Source organism: Adiantum capillus-veneris, chromosome 12, assembly GCF_014529385.1.
Source record: "Adiantum capillus-veneris isolate H3 chromosome 12, ASM1452938v2, whole genome shotgun sequence".
In the NCBI taxonomy this organism is placed as follows: domain Eukaryota; kingdom Viridiplantae; phylum Streptophyta; class Polypodiopsida; order Polypodiales; family Pteridaceae; genus Adiantum; species Adiantum capillus-veneris.
In genome coordinates, this window is record NC_140942.1 from 153079303 (window position 1) to 153103505 (window position 24203).

Here is a 24203-nt window from a genome sequence, read left to right on the forward strand (position 1 = left end):
ATTGACAGGATGAAGACAAGGAGAGCACATGATCATGACGGTATGGTAGCAGAGCACTTCATCCATGCCAGAAATATGCTTGAGCCTTGCAGAGCTCCTGGCTATGATGTTTAATCAAGCCATGTATGAAGGCGTCCCGGAGACTTGGAGTATGTCTACGATTGTGTCTATTTTCAAGTCAGGAGATCCCATGATTCCCGCGAATTATCACACCATCATGGTTGGTCATACATAGCTAGGTTATATGTATCCGTTCTTGAGCAGGAGCAGAATAGATGGGCAGAGCGAGAGGGCATAAGAACACCAAGGCAAGCAGGTTTCAGGAGAGGTTTCTCCACTCTTGACCAGATTCTGACACTCAGAGCTATTATTGAGGAGGGTAGACACCATGGCAAGAGGATCTATTGTAGCTTTGTGGATTTCCACAAAGCTTTTGACACAGTGCCAAGAGCCAGAGTTATACGCAGACTACAAGACATGGGTGTGGCTACAGAGCTGATATGGGGTACGCACCACTGAGGGAATGTCTGACATGGTCCACTCCACTATTGGAGTAAAGCAGGGATGCCCCCTATCCCCGACTCTTTTTGGGATGTATGAGGCGTCAGGGGGACAGGGGGGCTCAGCTAGCAGGGACATGGATTCCGTTGTTACTATATACAGATGATATTGTGCTGATTTCTGACTCTCCAGAGGGGATGCAACATCATTTGGATGCTCTGCATACATTTGCTCGTGACAGTGGATTGTTTGTCAATCTGGGGAAAACCAAGGTTATGGTGTTCAACACCACACCACAGTGGGTCACGAGGTCGGCACCCACATTTACGTATGGTCAGGAGACTGTGGAGTACACAGATGCATATACTTATCTTGGGGTAGTCTTCGGTGGACCGGTGTTTTCACTAAGGAGAGCATCAGAGACTAGACTGACGAGAGCATATGTAGCTTTGGGAGGACTGGAGAGGATGTGTGTTCAGTTTCAGGAACCGGGAACAAAGCCTTTGGCTTTTTGACACTCTAGTGACTCCAGATATGCTCTATGGAGTTCATGTGTGGGGACCCTCAATAGACCACCATGGGAGATCTGGCAACACAGATGGATGGAGATGTATGGAGAGGCCTCTGGTCTCTATGATCGCTCGGATGATTCGAGCTAAGGCCTCAGTACCACATGAGATTATCCAAACCGAGCTAGCCGCCCCCCCCTTGTGGTGGAGGCATTGACTAGATCAGTATCCTTTATGCACGGTCATTGGGATCTCCCCAGGGACAGATACGCTCGGCTTGCCTTGGAGTCATCTCGACAACTAGCTCTACAAGGCGATACAGCATGTTGATATGGACAGATGACAGCATGGTTCCAGTCGCATGGTCTCAACATGGATAGATTACCTCCGCTTCAATACTCCTTGGATGCACCCTCCCTGTCTCTCACACGGACAGAGATCCCAGACTCATACGTCAGGATCTGATTCAGCTAGATACTAGGAGCACATGGATACAGCACAGGAGTTGGGTATGAGATGGCCTTCTTCAGAGAGCATCTTCTCCAACTCACGAAGGACGGCTTTGTGACTAGGCCTACATACATGGATACACACTTATCTCATGGGATAAGATGTGCTATTGGACAGATACGCACATCCTCACATCAGCTCCAGATCGAGACTGGCCGATTTCGAGGGGTGCCGGCAAGGGCTAGGATATGTCACCTATGTAACTTAGAGCCAGAGACAGAGCTGCACTACACATGGCATACTATGAGATATGCGGCCGCTTCCAGTGCCTGTTCAAAGAAGGTTTCGGACCTTTTCTAGAGTCATGAGATACAAGGATCAGAGGTGTCTCGGATTGTTCCTGCTAGAGATGCGCAGACTTAGGGAGAGCTTGTTGAGGACATCAGGGGAAAGACAATCTCAGAGACGAATCACAGATTTCTTTACACCAGTTAGAGGAGAGCCAACGGAGCAGTCATAACAGCAGATCTCAGAGCCTACTCATACTAGAGGTACGCTTCTTGACCGAGCCACTGAGCTTGGCACATCCAGACGCCCACGACCTCGGGGGGTCTCCCACTACCAACGAAGGCTGCAACAAAAGATACAGAACACTCTAGCTCGAAATGCAAGACGCCCAACCAAAGTAAGGAGGTCGATGAGATCCGACAGCGACCGATGAGAGATTTCATCGGAACCCACAAACCCCCACCCCTATTGCCTTTTTCCTTAGTGTTTTAGTGTTACTTCTTTGTAACTTTGTGATTTCCGTACTCAGACATGGTATCAGATTCACCAATTTTAACTTTCTGGTCTCATAGGTCATTTTGGGCTTTTGAAGACGTTAATATAACACTTCATTTCATTTCTCTCTCTCTCTTGTGCACGCACGCGCGTAAAGTTCATAGATTTTGAAGTTTTTAATCATGTGTTGCTATTGATTTCTCGCTTAAGAGTGTCCAAGCCTATAACAGGGGGGGTGATAGTGGAGCTCTCCGTGTCATTCTATTTTACTGCGGTAAGTTTACAAAAACAGGTTATGCCATGCTTTACAAGGAAAGCATTCATCGAAAATGAAATTTGCAAAGTAACTTGCCATTTGACTAGCTCCAACCTATATCCAATTAAAAGTTGGAAATTGCAAATTGTTCCTTGCATCTTTCAATCCAAGCTTCCTGATTGCAAGTTTACATTTTTTTTCCAAAACCCATTTGCATACTACATTGACATGGCCTGCAAGCGCCCCATCAGTTGGGTATCCATGCAATCAAATGATACAAGAGTGGCCTAAAGAGTCACCTATTAATACCATGGTGCACTTTCTCATTTTTTATTCGTTTTGCTGCTGAGCACAGAAAACAGGTCTCTGATGCAGCCCCTTTCTTAGCCCTCAAAACACAATGTCCTTAAGCAAGCTGACGAAGAAAACTCAAGAATAGTGATCCTGCATACATAAAATGCACATCAAGACAACCTGTAACAAACTCACTCGACTATCACTGAAACTAGGTCTAGCCTATGTCCCCCCTTCGTTGAGCTTCTCAGAAAAGCCTGTAAAGACCTCAAGACACTCCTTAGTCACTCCAAAGCCTAGCTCTAGGCTGTATACCATCTTCTGCTTCCAACAAGCAATGTTTTGGTGTCCTTCAATCCATAACTACAGTAAACAGGAGGCTGGCAATTCATAATAAAGCCATTAATGTCTGTAACATTAAAGACAAAACCTTTATAGACATAGTCAAAAAAACGCAGCATCATATTTTATGGATAATTCATGAAACATGTCCCGACGGACATCTGACTCTCACCTGGAATGATTTGTTGAAAATTTTGATCTTGGACGTACTCTCGCGAACTGCATATTCGCCATCCACAGACCAAACAAACTCTAAGGCAGACCCAAATGATCTATTCCTCCACGCAAGAGCTGTGTAAATGATGTATTCCCCATCTCCACAGACAACAACAAATCTCCCATTTGGATTGTGCTTCAAACTCTGAGTAACATAAAAGGGACTTCAGTAAAAATACTGAAGACCGGAAGACATAGACATGTGCATCATTTTCCTGTAGCAACTCCGGTAATCATCCTCTTGATTAAGAGCTCCTACTTCAAACTTCACAAAAGGAAAGATCTGGACAGCCCTTCCAGTGAAGGACCGACGCTGTACAAAACTACCAGGAACTATTGTGCCTTGTGCTCAAGCACCAGAATAAGGCATCTATCATCTAGATTCAACAAGAAATAAGGCGCATACTTGAGGATAAAGATCACAGCTTCCAAGCTCCTTGACAGCCAACGGTAATCTCTCCCCATCAACAACCTGGACCATCAATATGCAGAAGAAGAAGAACACATGAACAACCTGGACTTGTCATCAATACGCACAAACCTAATGTTTGTCTTTATCACTGACCACGAAGACCATATTGCAAACAATCAAAGAGAATAAACCTCGGAAGCCATGGCTCATTACCTCATCTAGGCCAACCGATTTGATATTTACTGTCTGAATTTCATTGTGTTTGGCCCATATGATCTTCCCACTGTTATCCATAGAGGCAACTGGCTCTTCTCTACCAATCTTTATCATTATAGTACCCTCATCATACCCTATAGCAATCCTGTAAATCCCATCATCAGCACACAGTCTTGATCTCTCCATTCTCACAATCAATTATTCAACACTCAGAATTATAAGGCTTCAACCAAGGTAAAGCGATCCACACCTATTTGAGCTCTTTAAATATCCAATGGTCCACACTCTTTCCAACCCATAGTTCAGTGTATTCTCAAGCCTGTTCCAAAGGTTAATTACACTGTTCAGCAGTTACTTCATCGCAGAAATCAAACAGCATAAAAAATTAGACCAAATGGGACGAGGCAGATAAGAACAGGAACATCACGATTTGGAAATTCTTTGACAACCTAAACACTTAGAATGAGTATGCTTTGTGAGCTCTTAAACAACTCTTGTAAGAGTTTGCACGTCTTCCACTGATTTTGGGTCTATTTTATACAGAAACTAATCCTAAAAACTACAGTACAAGTAAATAGTAATATTCTATAAACTGTTCACAGATGTGTAAATGCATTGAATGCGCCAGACCCAATAACTGACCTATAAGTAGTTGCATGCCAAATGCGAACCGTGCCATCCTCCGAACCAGTGATAATGATGGGTAGCTCCGGGTGGAAGCAGACAGCGGAAACATTATGAGTATGCCCTTCCAAGGTTTGTACACAGCTCTTTGTTTGATAGTCCCAGACCTAAACAAACCATAAAAATTGTTTAAAAACAGTTAGATCTTCCAATACCTGCGCCAAAGTATAAAGGCCAGTTGAGCAACTGCAGACAGTCACACCTTTGCTGTATGATCATCTGAGCCGGTGATGAGGTATGGCCTATCCCCTCCTGTAAAGTAGTCTACACAATTTACCCCCTTCATATGCGCTTCAAGAGTGAAATTGGGCTCGGGTGACCCTAAATTCCATATCTATCACCAAGAAATAAGTTGACTTAGAAGTCATCTTCACTTAAAGAAAAGGAATTCCTTACAAGTCACATTTGCGGTAGAATACCTTGATAGTTCGATCAAGCGAGGCACTTGCAAAGGTATTAGTGTCTTTGGGATTGAAGGCCACTTGCATCACATAATGTGAATGACCTTCAAATATTTGAGTGCAAGTCCAACCCTTGTCCCAGTCCCAAAGCTTGATCAACATATCGTCAGAAGATGACAGCACATATGGTAACGTGGGATGCACTGCTACACACCTAATGTAGTCAGTGTGAGCTTCAAACGTTCTAATTTTGTCCATTGTATTATAATTGTATACACGAATGTTCATGTCATCCGCCCCGGCAACAATCCATTGCTTTCTAGGAATGAACTTTGCTGATCTGACTGATAGACAAACCAAACAAGCACATAAGTAGAGACTTCCAACTTTCCACAGCATAGGAATAATGCAGTAAGTCTATCTAACTAAGATACCAGGTAGTTCTGTGACTTCAAAAGACTTGACTAGACTCTGCAAAACATCAAAGCATTGTATCATCGAAACAGTAGAAGTCTTTCATATTCAAAAATATCAACATCAAGCTTAAAACCTTCCCAGTTGCATAATGGGTCAGCATGGCAATGGTGAGAGTTATTTTGTGTGATTCTATAATGTGGCTTATTACCTGGGATTGGTAATTCCAGATATAGACACTGCCTGTATACAAACTTGTAAGTATCCTGCAAAACAAATAACCATTTGAATGCCAAGCTTGTATTTTGAGCACACGGAAAAGGAAGAAGTTTGAATGCAAACAGGAATACCATGGCTCTGTGGGATGAAGGTCAACTGATTTCACTCGATCTGACCTTTGTGCGAGCTTTCGCTGCCAAACAAGCAAGGGCCACAATGAGCATTCATGCAAAAAATATCCACATAAAATGAAAGTATGACGAACAAGGAGAGAGGTAGTACCTTTATCTCCAGCCGCAACGGCTGAGCACAAAAACACACATAGCATTAATATGGTCACTTTAAATCAACACTTCAATCTTTATTTCCTAAACAGTCTTGAAAAAAAACCATTACTTGAAAAACTCCCAAGGTTAATACATAACTCCACCCAGAAATAGAGAAGAGCGAAACATGAAATGAATGAATGATTTACACCAATAATAACAGCCAAAAACAAGCGATAAAAGAGAGGTTAACACAATGACAGCACAGATCCAGAGTCTTGAAGACAAACCCATTACTTGCAAAAGTCCCAAGCCTAATACATCCATCCACCCACAAATAGAAAAGAGCGAAACATGTAATGATTTAATGATTTGAACTCATAGATAACAGCCAAATGCAAGCTGTACAAGAAAAAACAACCAGACTTGCCCTAAGAATTGATCCATGCTGTTAACACAACATCTCTCATAAACATTAGATTACTCCCTGCACCCAAAGTAAGCCTGGTAGATTAAACCTAAGTATCAATGATGAGAGAGATAAAGAGGACTTCTACATGCAATGCCAATGGGCATTGCATCAAAAGATACTGTGATCCAACAGATGCTACAAGTTATGGACTCAAAGAAACTGGTTTCCAATACCCTCCACTTAAATTAAACACCAGCATCAGCTGCTTGGCACCAGATTTTTTTGGCCACTTGAACAACAAGAATAAATTGGCACTTGTAAACGCCAAAAGCAAGCAGCTTCTTGTGCCTCTGATTTTCTGCGGGCATTGTTATGCACATAAATTAAGCTGCAAAACTTCTTCGAGAAACTGCCGAATCGTGTTGCTCTCTTGTTCCCTAGGATTTCGTCATAATCACAGTTGCATGATTATACCATTGCATCAGTGCAATTTATGTTACAAAGTTTGCAATGGCTAGAAAGAATTGTACATAGAAGCAAAGGGAGATCGAGCTCTAGCATTACCATCTTGCAAGATCTGATGCAGAGATCTGGGGAGATCGAAAAGGATCTGGCGATAGAGCTGCGGATTTTCAGAAGCTCCCGCCGTCAAAATGCTGCAGACGCAGACTGCCTGCGCGTACTGCAATGGCCAAGTGCGTTTGAAGGCCCGAGCGCACGCGCAGCAGTAGAGGTCAGTCCTGAAGAAACATATTTGTGTAGGGAGCTAGCTAAGTTTGGTCCCTCCTTGGGAAGTCGGGTGGAAAGGAGGTACAATGCAATTCACTTTTGTGTATAAACCAAAACCTATTGGCATATAAAGCCTGTGTTGCCAGCTTCCTTCGACCTTGAAGCCAATTGGATTGTAAATAGGAAAATTAATTCGGGCAAGTTTGCTTTTGTCACCTGAAAGAGATCATAGACAGAATGTGTAAGCAAGTTGAGGACTCCCTTCTTCCTTTTGCAAGATAGAGGAGGCAAATTAACGAGGGAAGTTGAAATTACGGAAGAATCAATTTTGAAGCACACAAAGAAGTAAAGATTTGCGATGATTGGGCAATCACTTGTCAAGAATATATAAGTTTCATTGTTTGATATTCACAAAACTCCTCACTTTGATTAGACGTGTCTTTCTACCTCTAAAATTGAAATGTTTAACCCATTAGTTGGAAGATGAGTTTGAGCCCCTTCCAAAGGAAATAAGGATTTGAAGTTTATACTATCTCAGTGTTGAGTTGCAAGATAAGTATAAACCTCTTTGCAAGTAAAATCGGAGTATTGTACTTTCATAAACCTAAGTTAGAGAAGCTTTACAAACCATAATGCTAGAAGGCAGAAAACACATTGAGTAGCGAATAGGTACACGATTGACTAAAAGTCTACTTGGTTGTCCTTAAACGAAAGGAGGGAGTGTACTGCTTCCTAATTATTGGTTAGGGTGGAAACACTAATGAACCCTTCATAGTAAAGAGATGCATTTGGGGCTCGTTTAGAAGCCCCAGTCAAGGACTTTGTCCACACGCAAATGATGTAAGAAGATCATACCAATGGCAAAATAGGGCACACAAATTGCTGACTAATGAAAGTCAGGTGACCGAAATTGATGCTCAAAGGTGTTTAAACCCTAACAAATCTTTATCAGTTTCTCATAAATTAGATCAAGATTGACCCAATTAGTGGTCTCATTGAATGTATAGATAGGGGATTAAACAAGAGCTTATCATAGGTTTTAAGGGAGGAGTAGGGAGCAAGATTATGCAAAGCTTTAAACCTAAATGCAAGATCTAATCTCTACTAATCAAGGCTAATCAATATTGGGTATTCCAAGATCCATCCCACAATTAATGAATTAATTAATTATCAGTGATAGAGCTAATTAGAAATGTTTGAATTAACTAGTCAATTTAATGGATTAGGAAATATTGTTATTCATATGGTTCTAATACCAAGTGGATTAGGAAATATTGTTATTCATATGGTTATAATACCACGTGGATTAGGACATATTGTTATTCATATGGTTCTAATACCACATGCTGGATCAGGGTGGAAATACTAATGAACCATTCATGGTAAGGAGATAACAAAGTAAACATAACTTGCATCACACAAAAGAGTGCTTACAAGATGGCTTCTTTTATAAATAGAGTCAAGCATTTGGGGCTAACATGGTATTATGCAAGGAAACATGACATCATAGTGCACGCTGTAAAAATCGATACCTCTTTCTAGGGATACTTTTGGACTCTATTGAATGCAATTATTGCCAACTAGAATTCACATGGATGTTATATGGTCTAGTGTCATTCTCCAACTTGAGTAGAGAGGATACATGAGGATTCTCTTAAAATGTGCATAGCACAAAGACCATGCCAAACATAGGTTTCCATGTATACAAGAGGTTCAATCAAGTTTAGTACTCAAACAAGCACAGCACAATGGCTTTTTAATGAGTTGCTTCAACATGGTGGAAACATTTGAAGATAGGTTTCTTGGCAAAAGTAAATTTTATATGGCTTTGAGAAAAGAGATAGAAAAAGAGTGTTGGAAACTTTTGCCCTTTCAGATAGGCAAATAAATAAATTTCACGTTTAGCATTATGAAAAGACGGAAGGAAAGGGTCGAAAATCATTGATATTGGACAATAAGAGGATATCAACTAGTGTACTAGGGCCTCGTATATCTTTGTTATATGGCTCTTGTGCTTTACCTAGTTATTCTAGCAGATGCCACTTGTAGGTTCTATTGGGTAAAGGGCCATTGTGCCATGGCCTATGATGGCATGTCACCTACCCATACGAATGACCAACCATTCGCATGACATGATTCTCATCTACACAATAGAATAATAAGGAGTTGCACGGTTGTTGCTGCAGATATTTACTTACACTTTGGGCTACTCACCTCTCTCGCTTCTCTTCGTGCATAGGATTCTCCATCAAGTGGTATCAAAATTGTGTGGTTGTCATCTTGGGCATGTGTATGTTAGCTTGTTATAGAAGGATCACAGGAATGAAGATCAACACATACAATATTACTCGACCAAAAACTAAGAGAGTGTTATATTAAATCAAACCTTACATTTATGAAGAATCTAAAAGCCCATTGCAAAGTGAACTTTTAAGTATACTTGATGCAAAGAATCTGCATGCCCTAAGGGCTTTACTCCATGGAAACCACTTGATCTTTTGAACAATCCCCCATCAAGTGTTTTCCACTTTTGCTTTATTGGCTTACACAAGTTGTGGGTAAGTTGAAGGTTATGCAAGTTTATGGAATCTCACTAGCCCCTTAGAGTGATGTCTTTATACATTCTTGGATTATCCTTCTATGAAGGATTTAGGAGATGTTGAGCGATTACACTATAGGACTAAATCTACAAATATTTATTGATGCAAACAATTATCGATGTGTGATTATGGCGTGAAGTGAAGTGGGTCTTAACTCACCATAGAGCCACTATGTAACCCTTATACACAGAGACCTGTGCATAAATACAAATCAAAATTGTAATGAAAATGTAAATATATTTATTTATTGTAGTTGACAGGTGGCAAAAGCATGAGCAGTCAATGGACTATGTAAAAGCATAGCACATTTATGAATATTTTATCGTCAAAGTGCTCTTTATGAGCTATGGTCATTGTATGTCTGGGCAGACAATTTGTAATCATTTTGAGCATTTAAGAAATCTATAAATAAATATGTGCAGAAGAAAATTGCTCACTCTTGCACTGGGGGAGATTGCACCCAGTGTATGTGTCATTCTTCTCTTCTATCACCCCTCTACTCTGTGTGTGCCTGTGTAGCACTCCACTCTAGAAGGTGCACTTGCACGTTCTCTTTCCCTCTCCCTCTCGCTCTTTGCCTCTCTTGAATTGATCTTGTTGTGGATTCTATGTGTAGACGGTTGTTCAAGTATGCGGATCTGTTGATTTTATCGTCAATCACATGATGTTTGTGTATTTTTGCAGGCCCTCTACACTCCTGGCTATTGTAGTGGTATATTCTCGGATTTTACAATAATTATGGCTATGGAAATTATCAAATTCAAAGATGAGACATGCTTGCTTGAACTTAATTCATCAAGTTGTTTTAAATTTCAATGTATGTGATTACTATCAAAATACTAGGATTGCAAGTGCATGCGAATTGTTTAAGAATTGCAAAATTCTCATGGCGAAATAGAGATCTTCTTATTGAGTGTAATTGATCATATTGTTACTGGTATAATTAGGAGTCTAAATTGTGATGACCTTGAGTGTAACAATCAATTAAATTTCATCTTTTCTAACAGAGAGGCATGTAATGGAAATGGAAATAGCAGCTGACACGTGGCAAAAGCATAAGTGTTCAATGGACTATGCAAAAGGATAACACATTTATGAATATTTTATCATTAAAGTGCTTTTTACAAGCTATGGTCATTGTACGTCTAGGCAGACAATCTGTAATCATTTTGAGCATTCAAAAAATCTATAAATAAATACGTGCAAGAGGAAAATGCTCACTCTTGCGTGGGGGGAGATTGCACCCAATGTCTGTGTCATTCTTCTATTCTCTCACCCCTCTCCTCTCTCCGTGCTGTGTAGCACTCCGCTCAGGAGGTGCACTTGCACGTTCTCTTCCCCTCTTCCTCTTTGCCTCTCTCGTATCAGTCTTGGTGTGGATTCTGCATATAGATCGTCGTTCAGGTATACGAATTTTTTGATTCTATTGTCGATCGCATGCTATTTGTGTATTTTTGTAGGCCCTTTGCGCTCTTGGATGTTGCAAAAATAATATGGAACTCTACTCTTTGATATACGCAAGTTTTGTTGTAACATCGAGAGGTGGAGCATCTAGTTCATCATCTTGTTCGTCTCTTATCCAAGTGACCTTCCATTTGTTCTTATAAAATCATTCTCTTTGGTATGACTAGTTATACCATAAGTTTTAACAATTAATGTTTTTACCTTTAACACATGGGCAAAAGTATTAGTAGCAACAATATTCAATTGTCTCTAATGTTGACTTGGAAGAGCGTGGTTGTTGTACTCTTGTTCAAATGATGGACGATTATTATATGAATTAACATGTTCTTGTCCTTGAAGAGAAGCCACACTCTTAGAAATTTGATATTGGATTGGTTCTGCAAGGTAGTAATAACATTTTGGATGTCTTTTTTTGGCGAGCGTTTTTTCGCTAGCACTTTTTGGAATCGGGCAAGAAAATTCCAAAAAAGATTATCTCTCTCTCTCTCAACCCTTGGGAGTTCAGGATCCACTCTTTTCTCTCTCTCTCTCTCTCTCTCTCTCTCTCTCTCTCTCCCCCCCCCCCTAAATCTCTAACTGCCTGCTACAAGTATTCTCTCTCTAGTTCCCACTCTCCTTGCTTATACTCATAGGTTTTGTTTTCTGCAAACGAATTCTCTCTCTCTCTCTCTCTCTCTCTCTCTCTCTCTCTCTCTCTCTCTCTCTCTCTCTCTCTCTCTCTCTCTCCATCCAACAAAAAACGCATGTGTTTTTTGACCTAGTAGAAGTAGTTCATTCTTTTGATCATAACTTCTTCATCCGAACTCCGATTCGGGTGATCTATAGCCTCAATCGAAGAGCACAAACCCCTCTACACATTGACGTAAAGACAGAAATTTTCAAAGTTATGGAAGGCATTTCTGTAATAGCATTTCAGAAGTGAACAGGTTCAAGAAAATTGACTCTCATCTCTTATTTTACATACAATGTCTTCTGGCACTCGCAGGGGTTCTTCTTCTTCAACAAGGTCCACAACCATTGTGGAAAATGATCCAAGATCTCCTAAGTGTGGAGATAGCAACACAACCACCCAACCAACGACATCGAAAACCATGATCATGGCATACTTAGTATCATTGCAAGAGACCGTAAACAAACAAGGTGAAGACTTACGAGCACTTGCAATGGAGAATGGCACACTAAGGGTACTTGTGGTTGAGAACGAGAATCTCAAGAGGACACTTGAGATGCAAACAATAGTTTGATGCAACTTGAAGAGGAAGTCAAGGAATGTAAACGCTCTCTAGTGGACTTGAATGCTTTAAAGGAGCGGATGAGCAAAGTAGAGCATGACCATGTATTGAAAGAGGAGAAATTTGACACCATGAGCAGGGATGCATGCGACATGAAAAATGTAGGCACAAACAAGGCTTATGTACATGGTATCAATGTGGTTTCTAATTCCTCACTCATACAAGATATGGCTTAAACAAAGAATGTTGAGAATGTGGATGTGGAGGAGTTGAAAGAATGGGAGCGACGTTCCAAGAACATTGTTATCCGTGGAATTCCCGAAGAGAAGCTAGAGACACCTCCTTCTCTTGCCATTGTTATTGAAGATTTCTTCAAAATTCACTTTGGAATATCCAGAGCTATGGTCAGTGGAGCACATAGTGTGGGGAAGCAAGGAGCTCCTCGCTCAAGAGAATGGCCAATTGTATGCACCATGCCGGATGAGACCAAGCGAAAGATTATCCTTGATAATAGTTGTATCTATTTGAGGGATACAAAATGTTTTGTATGTGAAGATTGCACTATTAAGCAACAAAATATGCGTCGCAAGGCATATGAGGAAAAGAATAAGAAAAACAAGGAGATCTCTCATGAAGAAAATATGCCAAGGAGGAGGCAAGTCCCTTGAGAAAATAGGGATGCGTGACCTATGAGACCGAGTTACAATTGAAAATATGCTTTTGAAATTGTAATGGATACCCATGGAATGCAGGGGTTGGCATTGATGAACTAATAAGCAAAGCCAATGTTGTACTTCTTGTTGAAACTTGGGAGCATGATACACAAAGGATTAATGGCTTGGAGAAGTACAATGTACATTCATTGATGTGGTCAAATAATCTTAATCAATGAAGAGGACAAGGAGGGGTATCATGTATGGTTAAGAAAGGATTGAAAAATTTTGTATCAATTGTGAAAGATGACAAGTACAAACATTATGTATGGTTGAAAATGATGACACCAAAAAGAGCACCCATTTTTGTAGCCGTTTGCTACATTCCTCATCATGATTCTCCCTTTTAAGCTTGCATGGATAGAGATCAACCATTTTTTGATTTAGAAGAGGACATTGCTTATTTCAAAGGTGAAGGTGATGTTATTGTATTTGCGGATAAGAATGCTCGCACAAAAACATTGCAACATGATACTTAACAATTTGATATGCCATACATTTCAAGGGAGTTGGAGGAAGTTCACTTGTATGATCGTTCTTCAATGGATGAGAAAGAGCCGAATCACTATGGATAGTTACTTTTACACATGTGTAATAGTACGGGTATGCTCATTGACAATGGTGTATCTTTGTGGAGTGGAACCAATGGATTTACATGTAGGAGACATAATGGGGATAGTGTGATTGACTATATGCTACTCTCCGAAGCTATCATGTATCGCATAAAGAGTTTTATGTTTGTCCAATGGACCCCGGAATTCAACCATCGCACCTTATGTATTGAGCTTTCATGTGGAGAAGCAACTAAGCATGATAATCTCAGCCAAAGGAAAGAGAAATTATCACTATGTATGGATTTCAAACGAGCACCAATGTACATTGAAATGGTTGAGCAAAAATTATGGATGAAGAAGCTTCAAAATGATGCACCATTGGAAACTAAATGGGAAGCTTTCAAGAAAGTTATTTGTTCTTGTGCCGAAGAATGCTTTGCTATAAAGCATCTCCATGGTATCAACAAAGATAGATCACGCAAAAGGTGGTTTGATAAAGAATGCCAAGATGCTCGAAAGTCCTTGATAAAGCTTGATGCAACTATGGACAAAGACAACTATCAAAGTCATTTGCATACATACAAGCCATTGATTCAAAAGAAGAGAAGAAGATGGGAAGTAAAGCAACAACTTTTTCAAGTCTAAGAAAAGGCACATGCATGTGGAAGATTTTGGAGAAACTTGAGGGGCAAGCGGATTGAGATTTTTGGTAACTTGAGTCTTGTGGATTGGAAGAGGTTATGGGCATGGAAAGGGTTGTGGAGTACATGATAAAGATGCGTGAAAACCCCTCACATCGGCTTCCTACAATTGCATGGGAAGCAAGCAAAAAAGTTCAAAAGACGCATAAAAGCAAGATCTTGAGCACGGGATGGATGCAAGACATAAAGAAGTGGTTTGGGAGATGAGATGCATTACACTTGCTACATGATGCTTCAATTGACTCCCAAGTGAGTGAAGCTTTTCTACAACGCCAACGTATTCCAGCTTGGGAGAAATCCGGTGGGTCACGCTTCATACATTACACCACCCATATTGCCCCCAACTACAAAACCACGTTCTTTGTTGAAAGAGGAAACCATACTCCATGCTTGAGCCTATCCCCTTGTCGGCGATACGCACTATCGCAACCATTCGCCTTAGCTCCCATTTCCTTCAATGCGAGATAGGGCGTTCGGGCAATGGAGAAGAGTCAAATCAACTGTGCACATTATGCTCACTGCAAGTTCGAGAGTCTGAGTACCACACACTACTAGAGTGCTCAACTTTTGTTCACATCCGAACTTGCTTCTCTCACATTTTCAGCCATAACTTAGACCTACACACTTTCCTCTCCCAGCCAAAGTGTGGGCTCTCCATTGCGACTCTCATCACCACAATTTTGGAGCATCGAGAGTCACTCATCAGCCATACACATACTACATCACATGTAACTTTGGTCCCATAGGTCTTATTTGACCTCCGAGGTCGATAATAAAATCTATCTATCTATCTCTATCTCTCTAGTGCAACCGTTTTTGCTATCACTCTTTTGATCATGACTTCTTCATCCGAACTTCGATTTGGGTGATCTATAGCCTCAATCAAAGAGCACAATGCTCTCTACGCATTGATGTAAAGACAAAAAATTTAGAGTTATGGAAGGCATTCTGTAGCAACATTTTCGAAGTGAACATGTTCATGAAAGTTAACTCTCATTTCTTATTTTACATACAATGTCTTCCGACACATATAAGGGTTCTTCTTCTTCAACAAGGTCCACAATCACTATAGAAAATGATTCAAAATCTCCTAAGTGTGGAGATAGCAACACAACCACTCAACCAACGACATTGAAACCATGATCATGGCGTATTTGGTATAAGTTGCAAGAGACCGTAAACAAACAAAATGAAGACTTACGAGCACTTGCAATGGAGAATGGCACTCTAAGGGTTCTTGTGGTTGAGCATGAGAATCTCAAGAGGACACTTGAAATGCAAACAACACATTTGATGCAACTTGAAGAGGAAGTCAAGGAATGTAAATGCTCTCTTGTAGACTTGAATGTTTTGAAGGAGCGCATGAGCAAAGTAGGGCATGATCATGTATTGAAAGAGAAAAAATTTGACACCATGAGTCGAGATGTATGCGACATGAAAAATGTATGCACAAACAAGTATTGCGTTGATGTATGTGGTAGCAATGTGGTTCCTAATTCCTCTCTCATGCAAGTTATGGCTCAAACAAAGAATGTTGAGAATGTAGATGTGGAGGGGTTGAAGGAACGAGAGAGACGTTCCCAGAACGTTGTTATTCGTGGAATTCCCAATAGAAGTTAGAGACACCTCCTTCTCTTGCCATTGTTATCAAAGATTTCTTCAAAACCCACTTTGACATGTCCGGAGTTATGGTCTATGGAGCACATAGAGTCGGTAAGCAAGGAGCTCTTTGCTCGGGAGAACGGCCAATTGTATACACCATGCCGGATGAGACCAAATGAAAGATTATCCTTGATAATAGTCGGATCTATTTGAGGGATACAAAATGTTTTGTATGTGAAGATCGCACTATTAAGCAAAAAAATATGTGTTGCAAGGCATATGAGGAAAAGAATAAGAAAAACAAGGAGATCTATCACGAAGAAAATGTGCCCAAGGAGGAGGCTAGTTTCTCGAGCAAATAGGGATGCACGACCTATGAGGCTGAGTTACAATTGAAAATATGCTTTTGGAATTGTAATGGATACCCATGGAATGCGGGGGTTGGCACTAATGAACTAACAAGCAAAGCCGATGTTGTACTTCTTGTTAAAACTTGGGAGCATGATACACAAAGGATTAACGGCTTGGAGGATTAGAATGTACATTTATTGATGTGGTCAAAGAGTCTCAAGCAACGAAGAGGGCAAGGAGGGTAGCATGTATGGTTAAGAAAGGATTGGAAGATTTTGTATCAATTGTGAAAGATGACAAGTACAAACGTTATGTATGGCTGAAAATTATGGCACCAAAAAGTGCACCCATTTTTGTAGCCGATTGCTACATTCCTCATCATGATTCCCCCTTTTATGCTTGCATGGATAGAGATAAGCCATTTTTGGATTTAGAAGAGGACATTGCTTATTTCAAAGGCGAAGGTGATGTTATTGTATTTGGAGATATGAATACTCGCACAAAAACATTGCAACATGATACTCAACACTTTGATATGCCATATATTTCATGGGAGTTGGAGAAAGTTCACTTGTATGATCGGACTACAATGGATGAGAAAGAGCCGGATCACTATGGAAAGTTACTTTTACATATTGTAATAGCGCAGGTATGCTCATTGTCAATGGTGTATCTTTATGGAGTGGAACCAATGGATTTACATTTAGAAAACATAATGGGAAAAGTGTGATTGACTATATGCTACTCTCCGTAGCCATCATGTATCGCATAAAGAGTCTTTTGTTTGGCCAATGGACTCCGAAATCAGACCATCGAACCTTATGTATTGACCTTGCATGTGGAGAAGCATCTAAGCATGATAATCTTAGCCAAGGTGAAGAGAATATATCACTATGTATGGATTTCAAACGGTCACCAATGTACAATGAAATGGTTGAGGAAAAGTTATGGATGACAAAGCTTCAATATCATGCACCATTGGAAACTAAATGGGAAGCTTTCAAGAAAGTTATTTGTTCTTGTGTCGAAGAATGCTTTGCCATAAATCATCTCCATGGTGTCAACAAAGATAGATCACGCAAAAGGTGGCTTGATAAAGAATGTCAAGATGCTCGAAAGTCCTTGATAAACCTTGATGCAACTATGGACAAATACAACTATCAAAGTCATTTGCATACATATAAGGCATTGATTCAAAAGAAGAGAAGAAGATGGGAAGTAAAACAACAACTTTTTTAAATCCAAGAAAAGGTATATGCATGTGGAAGATTTTGGAGAAACTTGAGGGGCAAGCAAGCTGAGAATTTTAGTAACTTGACTCTTGTGGATATGTACACACATTGTAGGCAATTATATGAGCAATTTATGGTTCACTCCCATGTATGCCCTCTTTTTTTACTATTGAGGATCTATGCGGTGGGCTTGAAAAGTTGGCCACTCGCAAAGCAGGAGATCTTCAAGGTATCAAGCCGGAGATGGTCAAATAGACGGGAGATTTTACCCATGAGTGGATGTGTGACATGTTCAACCTTGCACTTCAACATGGTATGCCTTAGGATTGGAGGACTAATTGGGTCAAGCCTTTGCATAAAGGAGGGGATGTAAAGAACATAAACAACTACTATAATGATTGGGTCTCTTATGGCAAAGTTGTTTGGCTGCATAATGGAGATAAAATTGAGTGATTGGGCTGAAGAGAATGGGTGATATGTCAATTGCACATGGGAAGAGGAATTTTAGAATTTTTTGTAAGCACTATTGGGGTTAAACAAGGATGTCCATTGCCACCAACTCTCTTTGGTCTATGCATCGATCAATTGGAACAAATGGTACTTGACTTTATGCAAGAAAGAAGGCATCGAAGAGGTCACTATTTGCAATGCGGTAATCATGCTTTTGTTGTATATGGATGATGTAGTGCTTCTAGCACACTTTAGAAGATGCACAAAAGCTTATGGTTGTCCTTGAGAACTTTTGCTTGCATAGTGGGCTGATTGTGAATGAATCCAAAAACAAGGTTATGCTTGTGAAAACCAACCATAAGGAGAAGCCATGTGTGGGACGGGTGTCTAACCTCACTCTTATCTTATTGCAAACATAGCGAGAACCGTGAATATAATTGTCAATCCATGGGACGAAGCTGACTCGACTAGTGCATAGAGGCTACAAGAGGTTCTCAATCTCTTGGAAAACAACAAACAACTCGCATCTAACTCAAGCTACACTCAAATGACAAAAATCACCAAAAGTTAATCGCTCATCGGCAAACAAATCACATCCCTTACAGCATCAAATAACATCCAAACGTTACGAAACTTCTAGGACATGTTTATAAGACCTAAGCACACATGCTTATGGTCTCAAATCTCACTTTAGGTCAAGTGCAAAAATCACGATTATTAACAGTAGTGAGTTTTTGACCTAGTCATTTTCGACCCCGAATGTATCTAAATGCTCAGCAATGATGCCCTAATACCCCCCCTATACTTAGTTTATGGTTTTAAAGCTTAAATTCCTACGTATGATGAAATTAGGCCTCGGGTCGGCGATGCCAAAAGCTACAGATTATCGTGAAATGCTTACGTCAATGCATAGAGCTCTTCCCTGCGATTGCAACGCAACAGATGGCACTGCATGTGACAACAAGGAAGGAAGTAGGAAGCGCAAGAAGGAGAGAAGCGAGCCTCTTTAGCTCACACCACGTTTCTATTATCCAAAACTTTTTTAAAAACTTACAAAAATTGTCTTTTATACCTTAGCCAAGGTTTTTGTGGTCAAAACTAATAATCTGGGAGCTCTAACTAATCTGGAAGCTTGTAGCCCTGGCTCATCAATTACAATGTTTATCTAAAAAGTAGGAGTTACAACATTCCCAATTCATCAAAATAATAAGTGTTTTTATAATAAAAGCTCCGAAAATGTTATCTGAGTTAGCTTGCAGCTAACATTCCCCCCCCTCCTCGACTGTGTCGTCCCTTGACATAGCTTCAAGGACTGAAGTAGTCTTCGGGTTAACGGTTGGCGAGGGGGTCTTTAAGCGCGTGTAATGCTTTCTCATATTTGAGTCTTCTCTCTTTGTTAGGAACTGCATGGTGACTCTGTTTTTAAGCTCAATGGCTGAATAGCCAACAAATTTGGATGTAAGGTTACTTATCACTGGCCCAAATATCTTCGTTCACCAAGTGAAGAAACCTATATAGAATGCTTCCTCAAACGCCAACATATTACTAGAGGGCAAAAACATGCATCGAGCATAGAAGCCGTAAAGGACTTCTTCGGAAGGTTGGCCACTTAAGTCATAACAGAGACCCTTATTTCCTTCGAGGAAAGACATCCATGGCACTCTTGCCTACTCTGGCTCGTGAAAAGTTTGAATACATATGAGCAGCATTCTACAAATCTGATACAACATGGCACATGAGAGGAGTGGAGAACTCTCAATTCCCAATCCATCGTTGCTTTCCATTTTGCATCTATCTCCTGGGCATCTGCTCTTTGAGTGCATCTTCCTTAGCTTTAGAGAGCTGGACCATGGGCATTTGCTCAGCATCAGTCAATGGTACTTGAAAGTCCGTGTCTCCTTCTAGCCCTTCTATCAATTGTGTTTCCATCTCAGCAAAAGAGACCAAGGGAATGTCGACAGTTGGTTGCTCAGAGGTATCGGCTTCTTCCTGATGTTTTGGTTGTCCCTCTCTCAACAATTGATTGATTCTCTTTAGTTCAGCTATCTCTTTGAGTAGTTGCTCCTCTCTTTGAACCCGCATCAGTGCAAGGTCTCGTCTTTGTGATTGCTCTAGCTTCATCTCTAACTCGAGATCCTTGTTTCTCTTTTCCAAAGTTTTATAGACTTCATCTGTACCTTTGATCAAGGCGACAATAGGAATTTCTCTCATCTTTCTCAAAAAGGCTGCCTGATCATTGATCCTTTGCTCAGAGTACTGCAGAAAAGAATTTGCTACATCGAGCTGCATTTGGATCGTCTATACTGACAGATTAGTGTTTAGGATTTCGGTCGTTACCTCTACCAGTTGTTGATCTTTGGTCTTGCAGGCATCGGATAACTTGGTTAGAAGCTCTCCCAGCTCCTCCATTTCTTTGTACTGCTTTTCTCTTGCAAGCTGGTGCTGTTCTGCTTCATCCTTCAGCTCTTTGATCTGTCTTTATAAATCTGGAATAATATTCATCCTGTCATCCAACTCTCCTTGTAGAGCATCGATGACTAGCTCAAGCTCCCTAGCCTTAGCACTACGACTAAGTGCTGTTGTTCGCATTTTTTTGTCATCATCTACATCTGCTTGGCATATTCATTGACTTGCATGATGACTTCATCGTTTGTTTCCAATCTTCAGGCTTTGTAGGCTGTCTAGAAGTTTTAGCCGTCTCAGTGTGTGGCTCTTTGGGTGTTTCTGTGGTGGCTGCTTGTGGTTGCGGCAGGGGTTCTACTTCTCCTTGAGGCATTGCGGTTGCCTCGATTGCTTCTGCTTCTTGAGGCTTAGTAGATGCCTCAACTATTTTTGGTTGGGTGGTCGTAGAAGGGTCTCCCTCAGTTTGTTCTACTGCTTTTGGTTGTTCAAAACTTATTTTTGCCTATTACTCAGGCTCTTTTTCCTTGGCTTCCTCGCCCTCTTTGGGTTTAGCTGTTGGTAAATGGCTTGGGCTTGGCATTGGGTGGTCTTTTTGCTCTGTAGCGGGTGAAGTGGGCTTCAGAGACATCTCCCCTTGGTCGTGATGTGTCTCACTTGGTTATGTAGCCTCAATTTGTCTCTGTTGCTCGGCTGCATCTTCCTTTGCTTTTTTTTCAGCTTCTTGAGCTTCTTTCAACTTTAGGGCTTCTGCCTCTGCATACATATGTTCAAGAAGGTCTGTGGGGTCCTCTGCTTCTTTCCTTTGCAGGGTTTTTGGTTATGGGTCCCCTTATCTTTCTTGGAACCCATCTTTCCGGGTCCTCACCTGCGGCTTGGTGGCTCCTTTCATAAGTTTGCTTTTCTCTTTCAAACCTCGCATTCTTTTGGTGAGGTTCTTCTTGATGTGCAGCTACTAATTTCTTCTTCATCTCTTCAATTTTGGCCCTTCTCTCCTCATTGTCTGAGCTCTCACTGCTATGAGCTTCGTGGGAGCTTTTGGCAGATTCTTCGTCTGACTTATATACTCTCTTTGATGAACGTGTGGTTCTTGGCGAAGGTTGCGCAGATACAATCCATGTGTTTTGATTTGGGGCTGGTGGCAAATTGTCGGCCATGCCAATAGCATGATAGGCTATTCTTGTCAGCACTTCAACGGTGCCCAGATAGGTGATTTTACCTTCTTTCTTCGTGCCTTTCAGCGTTGTCAGCACAAACTGTGCATGATCAATTGGCTACCTGGTTGTCGACTTCAACACTTGAGTGAAGGTGGTCACAACCGCATGGTTTGAGGTGGTGTACCGTGGCGGTCTCTTTGATAAAAAGTGGAAGTGTTGATAGTATAGGCGTGCTGCTTCTTCCACATGCCTTTGGATGAGGTTGGAAAAAGTTACAGCAGTAGTCTCCTTAGTGAATGTGCCTGCTGTCTTTCTATCTCGGGCCCGCATTGTTACACCTTCAGTAGGCAGCTTTTGTGCCTCGGCCACTATCTCTTTGGTGATTACTACTTCTACATTTTGCCCTTGTTGGTCGGTGATTTGGGCTGACCCATCTTCTTTTATTGTAGACAGTAGTTCATATGCTTTGTGAAAATCTACGCGCATGGTTCCTGGTTGTAGAAGTCCCTGAGGCCCAACCTTTTGTTGGATTTTTTTGTGTCTGACTTGGCAGCTACATTATATATTTTCTTCGATAGCATTTGTAGTTCCACTTGGTGTCCTTCTTCGCTCTTGAACCTTTCAGTGAAAATTGTGGTGTTGTTTTCTTCAAGCTGTTCTCTTGACAAATATGTTGCCTTTGACCGTCTTCACTGAACTTGGGTCAAGTTGGTAGGGTGGCAACTCTTGCAGCTTTTCTTTTTGGGACACCCTTTTCTTGGCCTTCTTGGCAGCTTGCATTGCTCTTGTTAGGGAATACAGTGCCAAAGTTAGAAAATTCTGCAAATTCCGCTCTGAAATGCCTTGAGTTTGAATTGCTGACAAATTGAGTCCAATTTGCTTCAAATCAATTTTGGAGCATGCATACATGCATAAAAACATATAAAGATCAAAATCATACAGTTCAGGCGAAAATTGCAACAAAAGTAAATAATCGTGATTATTTACAACTAGGGATTTTTTAAAACTTTTTTCATTTTTGACATGCGTAATTATTTCCCCAATCCTGGATGAGTTGTAATTGTCGCATGAAAGGTCTTTCCAAGATGATTTTGTAATTGAATTTCTTTCCAAAGTCCACTATTGCAAAAGTATGTTGATAATAAATCCCACAGGAATTAACTATCACTTTTTCAAGCAGTCCTAAGGGTATTTCGATGTGTCCATCAGCCACAATTGCAATTTCATTTGAGTTTGTCTAATGGCTCATTGTTCCCACGATTCCTATACTGCTTTCGTGGCTATGGCTATGCTGCCCCACTATCCAATATTGCCATGGTTTCTATATCATTATGTATCACTAGAAGGGTTGTGTTTCCTTCTTCCCCTTTGTAGTATTCTTCAGCTTTGTTCATTGGAATGGGTCTAATCTCTTTGTTATCCAATTCGTGTTTCAATTTTTCCAAATTTTTTTACGATTAGCCATGTTATCCCCACCTTCTCTAGAGTTTTATGTAGATCATTCCATAAATATGGTCTGATTTTAATAGTTCTCCTAAAGTAAAAGTGCATTGACTGGGTCTAGACATGATTGAATGGATGTTGTCTACCTCTATGGTCTGTTTCGCTCTTTTATCTGAGTGGTTTTACACACTATGGATTCATCTTCGTTATCTCCCAAGTACGAGGGTAATGTTTTTAGAGTCATTGGTTTAGACATTCTTGAAGCTTCAGATCCGCAATCCCCATACAAGTATTGTGCATCCACATCCATATCAGGAGGTAGATTGTCTAACCAAACTTCCTCTATAAGAGCTGACTTCATAGTTAGGCTCCATCATTAATCTCTCTAACTTTTTCCCATAAGTGTCCCAGCCAGTCTTCTTCTACGAATGGAATTCCATCTAAGGCATCTTCACTGTCATGCACTATGAGTTCTGGCTTTTTATATCAAGGTGGGGTTCTACCACCACTTCGGATTTCTCTTTACTCGTTTCTACCATAAGGTCCTCAGGTTTTGCCATACTCTCGAGCTTGGGTTTTTGTTTTTCTAACATCTCTTGAATAATTTTTACCAGATTTTGATAAGCTTCAAGCTTAGCTGCTTCCATATCTGGAGAAGGATAGTTTTTCCATTTGTTTTCCATGTTTTCCGCTTGCTTTAAGTCCCACTTGGTAAGCTTCCAAGGCTACATTGATTGGCTCAAAAAATTTGTCTACTAAAATTGATCCTCCAGATTTCATAATGGTTTCCTTGATTTCACTTCCAATTTTCTTCACTTTTTCCTGGAATAGTTTCTTGGCTTTCTCATCGATTTCAGCCCTTTGTTTCTGTTTTCTCATCTCATACCTTTTGCTTTTGCTTCTCTTGGTCTTTTGGGAGGAAATTTTAGTATTCTCCGAATCATCAGAGGAGTTATATTTCTTTTTCTTCATCTAAGCTATGGTGATTACCTTGATTGGAACAATATGTTCATTCTCAGATCTAAGTATCACTTCGACTACATTCACTATTGTTTTACCCTTGTTTAAAGGATTTTTAGACAATCTTCAGGGAAGTGTCCTCCCTTTTTGCAACATTGCATACGAAAAAGCTTTAACTGGCTTAATGTTCTTGTCAGGCTTTGGGCATTCATTTTTCCAATGATCATCTGCACCATAGTT

At 40.6% G+C, this 24203-nt stretch overlaps 1 protein-coding gene across 1 annotated transcript in view; it reads right to left on the reverse strand.

The window, feature by feature from the left end:
- The window catches only part of LOC147446700 (coatomer subunit beta'-1-like), a 33616-nt gene extending 26430 nt beyond the window's left edge, over positions 1-7186 (reverse strand). Inside the window, exons 1-12 of the mRNA XM_086525874.1 lie at positions 6940-7186; positions 5980-6000; positions 5829-5890; positions 5690-5744; positions 5499-5535; positions 5083-5408; positions 4866-4997; positions 4622-4770; positions 4230-4298; positions 3977-4124; positions 3758-3823; positions 3308-3496 (exon numbers count right to left, since the gene is read on the reverse strand). Of these exons, the coding sequence (XP_086382000.1) occupies positions 3308-3496; positions 3758-3823; positions 3977-4124; positions 4230-4298; positions 4622-4770; positions 4866-4997; positions 5083-5408; positions 5499-5535; positions 5690-5744; positions 5829-5890; positions 5980-6000; positions 6940-6942 (1257 nt within the window). The 5' untranslated portion in view covers positions 6943-7186. The remainder of the gene's footprint in view (positions 1-3307; positions 3497-3757; positions 3824-3976; positions 4125-4229; positions 4299-4621; positions 4771-4865; positions 4998-5082; positions 5409-5498; positions 5536-5689; positions 5745-5828; positions 5891-5979; positions 6001-6939) is intronic.
- Positions 7187-24203: the final 17017 nt, after the last annotated feature.